General features: G+C 41.8%; 1 protein-coding gene across 1 annotated transcript; it reads right to left on the bottom strand.

The window, feature by feature from the left end:
* Positions 1-378: 378 nt before the first annotated feature.
* nr2f1a (nuclear receptor subfamily 2, group F, member 1a) lies at positions 379-8,640 on the bottom strand. The gene is made up of 3 exons (XM_053326111.1): positions 7,449-8,640; positions 5,496-6,023; positions 379-1,602 (listed from the first exon to the last, which is right to left on the bottom strand). The coding sequence occupies exons 1-3, from the start codon at positions 7,879-7,881 to the stop codon at positions 1,328-1,330; spliced, it is 1,236 nt and encodes a 411-aa protein (XP_053182086.1). The 5' UTR covers positions 7,882-8,640; the 3' UTR covers positions 379-1,327.
* Between the last annotated feature and the right edge of the window lie 1,815 nt (positions 8,641-10,455).

The raw sequence follows: 10,455 nt of genomic DNA, 5'->3' as shown, positions 1-10,455 counted from the left end.
AAATATTAAACATTAATGCGCTCACAGGCTGGCAGAGAGCTCACTGCTGTAGTTCCTCACGTACAGTCTCCCCTCCTTTGTGTGCGCATAGCCAGTTATGTCAGTGGGTCTGTTAAAATGTAAGGTATGCACCCGTTGTGTAATTACCACACGTAATCCCGTGTATCACCTCGTTTTCACTGGTACGTGTAATGGAGGCAAACAGTGTATTCAGATGTTTCAGTGTAAGGCAATGCAGGATCCTGACTGACTGGCTGTAGGCTGCACTTTACTTATAGAAACCAATGAGCGCACAGGCAACAGATTCCCCTCAGATGGCTTAAAATAAGCCCGAGCATCTTGACATTTGCTTCCAGGAAAAGGCTTGAGAATGAGACATCGTTGCCTATTTCTTTTTTTAATAGTACAGTCACCATCACACAACTTCATCAACCGACCCTTCTGCAAAAAGCTGCATCATGGAGTAAGCAAATTGAAGGCAACAACCAATAAAATTCAAGAAACAATGAAAATTTTCAAGACGAAACAAACAAAATGTATTTGAAATGATATATTAAAAGTGCTTTTGATTTTCATGTCTCTCCTCTTTGACTGATGATCGACTCCACACGCACTCATGGCCCGGGGAAAGGCGCCCCAGACGTCCTCTCAGTAAAAATGTCCTGGAGGTCAGTTTGCTGCTGTTGCAGGTCCATCGTATCAATTGGGAAAAAAGTTCAACCATCAGTGGTGATATTGTCATAGCGATTAGACTGTTTCTTATTGTCTAAATTTCTTTATTTTTCTGTTTTTAAATTCTCACTTCAATTTTAATTCTTGGAGAACATAGCTTCGACAACATATATCGCACTCATTATAAGAAGCAAAAGGTTATATCAAAAAATTATTAGTATAGAATCACAGAAACCCTGGTTTAGAACCAGAAAAAATACAAAACAGAGAGGTACATAGACACAGGACAATTCTTATAATTGCTTGGAAACATTATTTTCCCGCTAAGTCTTGATTCTTTTTTTCTTACTGCGCATATGATGTTTTTCATTTTATTTGTATTTTTTACAAAAAAGGAAAATAAAGACTAGTATTTTACAAAATGAAGAGTATTGTTCTTGAAGATGAGGGTGGATTTACACAGGTGTAAAGTCCAGTTCCAATATTTTTCTGTACATAATGTATTCCATCTCAGTCCCAGAAGACAGAAAAAAAGTAATGTCTTCCAAGTTTCTCAGAAAAGGTCCTATATATAGTCTTCTTGAAGGAGGATGGGGTGAGGGGTGCTGAATTTTGGTCCTTTTTTTCCTCTCTTTTTTCCACTTTCATATAAGGATCATTGGATGGACATGTAAGGCCAGTTGAAGCTGCTCCCGGATAATAGCATATCCCTGATGAGGGTTTCAATAGGAGTTTTACCTACCAAGCGGACGAAGAACAGCTGCTCGATTACTGACGAGGAGACGGTACGCAGAGAGGGCAGCCGCAGCAGGAGCTTCCCAAAACGGCTGGGCTGGTTCGGGTACTGGCTCCTCACATATTCCTCCAGGGCGCATTGGGATTTCTCCTGTAGGCTCTCGATGTGAGCAGCGTCCGAGAGGCCGCAAGCGTCTGTGAAACACACACCAAAAACATTGTGGTTAGGTTAGCTATGTCTCTCCACCCTGAAGTACAACATGTTGCGGAAATATGCCTGAATCTGATATAATTTCCTTTTATACTTTCTTATTTCGACCAAGTGAAACAATTAACACTCAAATATCTAATGAATATGACATTATTTAAATAAATGTACCTCACAGCTCACCAAGCCTTTCAGTGGAGCACAGACACTGATATTAAATAGGTCTACACATTTTACACTATCGTTATAAATACTCCTAATGGTAAAGAATTCAATTGACATTGCTGACAAATTCGCCTAATATTTTCTGTACAAAATATTAAATCACATCAACAATTTTAGCCTCACGTGGGTTTCGCTAAGTGTACATCTTGCCATACCCAATTTACGTCCTGCAAAAGCACTCTGATTATCATTCAACATCACCCTTTGCGTGTTATTGACAAAGTGGAATGAACAAACACACTGCCCAAACATGCTACATCACACTGAGCGAGTGGGACTGTCATACAGAATAAACAAGGGGCTTGCTGGTGGAGTAGGGGGTGCACAACTCAGTGGAGGATATCTCTGCCTGCTCCTACAACAATCAACAAGAATATAGAGCTAAATGTCATGAAATCGGTGTTGTAAGCTTGTGGAGTCAGAATAGATGGGAGACTAGAGTAAAGGTGAAAGGTGGGGTGTGGGGTACAGGCCTTAAGGCCGCTGCTCTTGACGTCTGGACTAGGGGGATTCAAGTATAAGGAAACACAAACGGCACTGATGAATCTGAAATTACACTGGATGTAATGTGACCTAATTACTCTGCAGTAAGCTGTTAAGTCATTTTGCCGCTCTTCTCTCCATAGACCACTCTTGGCCTGTTTTTTGTTGGAGCCTATAGAACGGGCCGCTGGAAGCAATCACATTTATTAGAGGAGGTGAAGTCAATAGTCACGCAGAAGCGACATAAAATGTCAGAAAATGAGCCAGTGCAGCGACGCAGGCGAAACGTGTGTTATGGTGCTGACTGGTGGATTATGCAGCCGTGTGCAGTGACGCTCCCCTGTAGACAAAAGCACAAGCCTTGATGGTGTCTTACGATGTTTTAGCCTGTTATAAAGAAAACTGTCTTTCACACAACCCAAGCATGCCTGCTCTACTGCTTATAAACTGCTGTAAACGCAGGCAGCATAACCGCCGGCGTATATAGTCCCACATGGAGTGTAGGCTGTCTTTAAAAGATTCTATATTAAACAGTGCTTTTGTAGAAACTACACAAGAAAGATAGCTTCAGTTCTCAAGCACTAATAGATTAAACACCGGACAGAAGCCTTTAAGCCTATTCGTGATTTCTCAGTGCTATAACTCACTATGGCCAGACACAATAACCTTATGAACCCGGGGGCAACGCTGAGATCTCGGGGTGATTTACTGTGACCTTAGTCCGGCCGGTCAAAGCCCCGTGTATGCAAATCCCTTTGTATTAACGCTGACTGTCCCATTTAAAATCTAAAGCTTCCAGTAAGTTTGAAATTTAATAGATGAGGAAAATTCTTGTAAAGTATAACAGTTGACCTAAATGTTCAATACAGCGATTTGTGGAGTTTAACGCATTGCAGGGAATATGGTGCAGTTGAATGTAGGCTATGCGTCATGAGAAAGCTGGTCAAAGAAACACCATAGTCCTCCATAAGGCCTGTCTGCCTGCAGCCCTGCACCCCACTACCTCAATAGAATGGGACATGGGAGCAGATAGCTTCCAGATTCGCAAACGACTATTTCTGTGGTCGGTTAGTAAAGGCACATACTGCAACGTGCACATGTGAATAGAATAAAGAGTTAATGCAAGACAATGATTAGCCTGGCCACCATTATTTATGCATCAAATACTGACAGGACTGATGTTATTAAAGGCAAACAATCCACGCTGGTCTTGGCAAAGTGCCACATGACTTGTTATAGCCAACACCAGTTGTAGCCTATCAACCCAACTAAATGATCTGTTAGAAAACATGGAGCATGTTGATGTGTGTATGAAGTTTCTCTGGGTAATCTGGGGTGAATTACTGCGACGCCGTGCAACAGGAAAAAATATGGTCAAATATGTCAGTGCACACGGTTACATTACAGCATGTGCAGCCTATTAGTAAATAAAGCGAATCTCACAAGTAGTTACATTACTGTAGTACGGCAACTGAGTCAAAATACGTATTTATTCGTTTTAAAACATACATTTACCTCTCAGTGTGCCTGCAACATTTGGCGTGTCAAATTAGCCTAGTTGCCAAACCCCAAAAGTGAAAAGTAGTCATTAGGGCTCCTGCAACTAAAAAAAATATATAAAAAAATCTAGAAAGTCCTCCAACAGTAGGGAAAACCTATGTGGGAATGTTGTATCCGCCAGAAAAAAAGGAAAAACTGAATGTTGAAAGTGATTTAGTAGCTTGGGAAACAATCTGAGTTCCTATTTACAAGTTTGGTGAACACTCAGAGTTTAAATCATTTAGATCACAATTCACTACAGCTCATTATGACATATACACACTATATGACATTATAATATTGTATGACAGAATTTAGCGATAATATAATATACTATAATAGTCTATTATATAATATATAGACAGTAAGGTAATGTATGTATGCATCAATAAATAATAAACAATGATTATTAAAATATGCTACATGTGTAAGTGTATTCACTATCAGTATAACAGTGAGTTATGACGCTTTCTAGGGACATTGGAAGTGAGAATTATTGGAATATAAATCCAAATCTGAAAACCATAGTATTACTAAATATTTTATCACAAACGTGACCAATTATAGAATCTGTATAGCCTTATTACAGAATTTTGCTATGGGCTAATTTATGAGACAATGAGGTAAAAAGTTTGAGGTAAGTTCAAAAGTAGTTTGCGGCCTGTGTGTGAGTTTAGACGTTCCTTTCCCTTCCCATCACTAAACTCCCTTGACATAACAGGCCTAATGGCACCAAGCGTACACAACCAACCCCAAAATAGCATCTAAATTACGCACCGAGAGTAAATGAGGACCTTTAGGACCTTGCCCCAGTCAGCCATCAATTAAGCTCCCAACAATGTAGGTTACTTTTGAAAATTGCTGCTGATGACTTTTCAAAGCATGTGCGACAAGAAAACCTATCCTCAATAACTAAGAAAATTAATAGGTCAGCTAAGATTAATCTACAAACAATCCATATAGAAGTGCTGCTTTGTGTCCTACAGAAGCAATGCACTGACATATGAGTCAACTTCCATCAGCTTTTTTGATCTCAGTCTGCTAAGGATTATTTCCTGCCCCCCAAGACATGTGTTTGTGCACGCAAAACAAGGATAAAAGCATGCACCAACACTCATAAATGCGTCAGCTGTCATATATCACCCAGTGATAGACTATTTTATCTTTACGCTCAATTATTTGACACCTGTTCTAAAATTTATGGACGCGAACCTACAATCTCAGTCTCGGCGAAAACGTGTTCAAAAAAGTTTTAAACTCCACAATTATAAAATATAAACATGTATGGAGATCTCATTTCACTCATATTTTAAAGCATTGAACTGCGGAAGGCTATTATACTTAAAAACTTGATGCGCTCTCTCAATCTGGATTTGTTTACACGTCTGATGCTGCGGCTACAACTGACAAGGGAATGCATGTAAGTGGATATGTAGCAAGCTGTTGACAAAATAGCTATTCCATCGGCAACACAAACATCTCGTAAACTCAGATTTGTGACCAGACTATACTTGACAGCCATATTCTTGATGGCACAGTACTTCACCCTGCGAGCCTCGCTCCCAATAACATGACTACAACTAGGCCTCATTTGATTATAGACATGTTCCTATATGACATGTTGGACACCCACCTGATGTAAAAAGCACGATGGCCTTGAGGCAGCTGTACTCTGCCGAGTCTACATGCAGGGTCTTAAGCTTCTCCACTTGCTCCTGGAAGATCCGGATGTGATCCATGAAAGCCACGACGCGGTCCGCGGACATCGGGGAGGCGTGGAGGCCCGCCGCGGCGAGCAGAGGGGCCACATGCAGAGGCATGGAGCACTGGGCCGCATTAAGCACAAACAACTCGCTCCATGTCAGCCTGAGAAGGGACACCTGGTCGGTGATCTGCAGGTCGGGAAAGAAAGGGATGTTTCTCGCCCACTCCACGGCGCTGAAGAGCAATCGAGCTGCCAGCTCGCAGATGTTCTCGATGCCCATGATATTGTTGGGCTGCATGCACTGGCTCCCGTACCGGGACGTCGGATAAGGCTCGGCCCGCAGCAATAACGAGATGTATCCGGACAGATAGCAATGGCCATTCAGAGGGTCCCCGTTCGTCAGCGCGTACTGGCCTGGGTTCGGCTGGGTTGGAGGCATTCGTCCTCGCTGAACCGCTGACAAAAAGAAAGAGAAAAAGAGGAAATGTGCATCCAGGACTGATAAACATTGTTCACGAGTGGTACAATCGCCAAGCAAGCTACAGCTTCTGTGTTTTTTGCTCTTTAAAACGGCACACACGCTTTTCAAAACACACTGACTCGTGTGTGCAGTTTGGTAGACTATTATAATATTACACACCAAATTATTTAATCGGTAACATTAAAAATCTCATCAAAACAGATGTACTGTCCCTCAGTCTTCACACAGTGAGCATTTGTATTTAGGGATGCAGGCTACAAGGATTGTGTGTAAAATCAAAAGAAAATCACTTTTATACATCACACACACACACATTTTCTGTCACCCAAAAGTCAATTTGATCACATTTTCCATTATTAGTATTTAAAGGCATAATTGCACATTGCATGCAGCAGCCTACTTATATTACCTTACCATTATATTTATGTAAGGTTTTGCTTATTTTAATAATTATTAATTGTGGTCAAACATTTTACAACCGTGAATGATAATTACTGTTAAATATAACGACATTTACACATTTTACCAATATTAAAAGGCTAGCTGGAAATAAAAAGAATTCATCCACTGTTTAATATTATTAATAAAATATTAATATAACTCGGGGAACATTATACATGGGCTTGCAGTATGTACTGTAAATAGCATTTTTTAAATGAGGGATGTTTGCATAAATTGAACTAAAACACCTGACATGGACGGAAAGTTAGGTGGCCTGTAATGCACCAGGCAAAACAATGAGCCATGAACAACTTCAGCGGCATTATTCAGTGTGTCTGAGCTGTCTAGTCAGCATATGGAGCCAGATAGAGACGTGGGTTTGCAGTGTGTTTATTTCACATTCACACACATATTTTGAACCCTACTGTAAAATTATGAATTAGTACGCTGTTCAAACTTACGGAAAGGACTATTAGCTTTTTACACTGTACACACACACACACACACACACACACACACACACACACACACACACACACACATGTGTGTGTGCCTGACCGTGTATGTTTACACACGGTCAGGCTCACACACACACACGTACGGACAACCCTTCCTATGCTCCAAAACCTATGTGTAAATTTGGCCTGCTGGACCTTCTGCCTTTGCTTGATCGTTGTACAGTTTAGACTGCAACGAAAACAAAATAAAAGGGTCAGCCTGACGAGCCGCTTTGTTCAGGCGACCTGCATTCACACGCATAGCTGCTGTGGCTGCACTGGCCTTTTACTCTTCTCTCATAGACAGGAAGACTAATCATTCATGCAAACATCCCTCAAAAACATGGATGGAGACTGCAGTATGCCAAGCCATATAGCCTGTGACCTTAATGTAACATGGCAGCCCTGTTCCTGTGCTATAGGATGCGTAATCATGAGATGGCTTTAAAATTATATATTCACCTTCCCGCCGCATTCCCACTTTTAAACATTTCTTCAGCCGGCAGTATTGGCACTGATTTCGGTGGTGCTGGTCAATGGGACAGTTCCTATTGGCACGACAAGAGTATGTTAAGTTCCTCCGTACACTCCTCTTGAAGAAACTTTTGCATCCCTCGCAGGTGAACTGGCCATAGTGTTTGCCGCTCGATTTGTCTCCGCAAACCACACATTCAATATGCTGCTGACTCTGTCCAGAATTTTGACTCCCCTTGTCCCCAGCGGTCCCCGGTGTGGACGGGGGTCCCGGCTGGCTGGGGGTCTGCGGAGTGTGCGGCGCCGCTGACGCCGCCTGCTGCTGCTCCCTCGCCGGCTGCGCTGCTGGGTTGGGGCCGCTCGGAGGTCCTCCGGCCACGTCTTCCTGCGGATCTCGCCACACGCTAACTACCATTGCCATATCTCGGCCCCGGAAAGTGCTATAAAGCGAAATGATCGCCGGTGTTTATGAAGCGCAGAGGAGGAAAAATGAGCTCTCAAAAGACGGGGCAGTGCAAAGTCAAATCGGAGCACGCAATCTCATATGGGATAAGAAGGGGAGTACAACGCGATCAATACATTCAAAATATAGGAGGACGATTGAATAGGCACCCGATCAGGATATGCAAGTATCGGGAGGCCAGTTCCAAGGTAAATTGCAGTCAGCCATTCAGGAATCCCTAATCTTGTAGGAAAGCCCGAGTCCAGTCGTAACCAATTGCAGTTTGATATAAAATAGCCACAAAGGAAAGGCAGGAGCGATTCACATGGACGCAGGAACGAGTAAAAAAACCTTTTGCTGGAAAGACACGCGATCCAAAGTGCTGCGGAGATAAATTCCTTTCTCTTTTCTTCCTCTTGCTCCTTTACGCTCCCGTCTTCGTCGTATAGGAGGGGAGGAAAAACTGAAGAGCTGGATTTTTACATCTATATTCTTAAATAAACCTCATCATCTCGCCCAGCAGCGAAAGAAAACCGCGTCGCCGAATGAAGTGCCCATGTATAGTTTCACCTCTCTCCAGCAGGAGGAATGGAGATACGCAGAGAAAAGGTTAAAAAAAGAAGAGGAAAAACACCAACAACTAATAGAATATGCAAGAAGAAGGAGAGACCCAAAAATGAATGCGCTTAAACGGGAGGACCAGCAGAGCAATGTTTCCGAAACGGGGGATCTGCGCGAATGTCTGTATATAGTGAACTTTGACACTACTATTGAAACTGACACGTTTCTATGGAGATCGCTGCGCCTTATATGGTGCTCATGTCAAGGAGCCAAGAGAGGGGCTGCTGGAGACTGATAATCAAAGGCGACTGACTGGCCAGAGCCCTGCACAGAGGAGGAGGAGAGGAGGGGAGGGGGGATAGGGAGAGAGAGAAAATGGGAGGCTAAGGTTATAGCCAAGCCCTCGCTTTCTCTCCATTGGTTAGAGTCCCCCTCCGTTCATTCACTGCAAAAAATGTCCATCCCGATAAGTCATTGGCTCTAATGTTCAAATCTTAAAATGTTTTTTTTTTTTCTGAAAATGCATTAGAGAAAAATGCCGGTGCAGTTTACACAATTCCACTTGTTTCTAGTTGCAGTTTTAATCATTTATAGCAGTCAGTATTTTTGAAACATGGTAGAGTATACAGGGAGATTCCTACAGAAATTAAAAGTCGGTGTAATACAGTGTACAGTGATGGGTCGTGCCGCACTAGAAACAAGTGGAAGCATCTTGGTCCGATGAACGAACCAGTCTCCTGTGAGGTAAATTCAAGATTTCCACATTCACTATTACTGGACTCACTGATGTCTATGGATGGATATTTTTTACAGTGTTGCCATCTACGACTGGAGGGTTGGGGGGTTCTGACAGGCACAATTTACATTGAGCTCGCCCCGCGCTGCTATTTACTTTGAAACCTGATTAGTATGGGCCGTCTATTGTCACCAAAAAGAGGAAGAAACCCTGGATAGAATAGCAGAAAAAGCGGGGTAAAGGCAAGGGGGGACAAAGCTTTTACGCACGACAAATAAACCAAAAACTGTGCGCAGCGGGTAAAGGGGGACTCTGGTTTAGAAATTCCCCAAAGTTTCAAAATGGTTTATCTTGGACTACTATCTTTATTAAAAAATTAACTGATGTCATTATTGGTTTGAAGCGAATTTTCATTTCCACACGTTGTTTTGTATTTGGCATGCGCATTGCGGTACATCCTCGTCTGTAATCGGCACAGTCTCGCTGATTAAAACTTACAATTTAGTTTAAACGAGCTTATAAATGGAAGAACATGTCAATGAGAAGAATGATGCATATAAGACTGTGTTATACAAGTGGGATGCCGCGCCAACGAACGAAAATATCTAAAACTAGACGGAGCAATAAGCAATATGCACTAATTACCGAGGTCCTATAGTCTCCACAATCACTGAGCTGGTGTCACATTATGTCTTAATAATGACAGTAATTCAGAATCATGTGAAGTTGCTGGGAATTTGCATGGGGATTCCAGCTTTTTTGTATCAGGGTTTCTGCTGGCTTTCTACCTCTCCAACTCAAAAATGTCTGGATCGCGCTGCCATCTAGCGTACATTGTACAATTACAACCTCATATTAATGCATGCACAAGTCATCCAACATGCATTTTTAAAACTAGAAAGTTTATTTAAAAACAGACATACTAAACAATTAAGCCCTAATGAGAGAGGGCTATTTTATCTTTGTCTTTTTTTTTTGACTCTCTGAAAAGAACCATCTTTTGACATTAGGTTTATATAACCTTGAAGGAAACTTTAAAAGAACGACAAAAATAGAAGTTATATTACAACAACATGAAAACAGTGTCTAAAGTACATCAGGATTTTTAATGCACTGGATTGGGCTAGAAACACAAAGTCAAAAAAATGATGTGTGTAAATCATATCCAAAAACATGGCAACACACCATGTTGGAAAAGAATAAGTCACCATAAAACGTTAAATTACTATTTAATAAAAATAAATGGAAGTCGCTAC

This window comes from Scomber japonicus, chromosome 9 (genome assembly GCF_027409825.1).
Source record: "Scomber japonicus isolate fScoJap1 chromosome 9, fScoJap1.pri, whole genome shotgun sequence".
NCBI lineage: Eukaryota > Metazoa > Chordata > Actinopteri > Scombriformes > Scombridae > Scomber > Scomber japonicus.
This window is presented reverse-complemented; position numbering and strand designations above follow the sequence as displayed.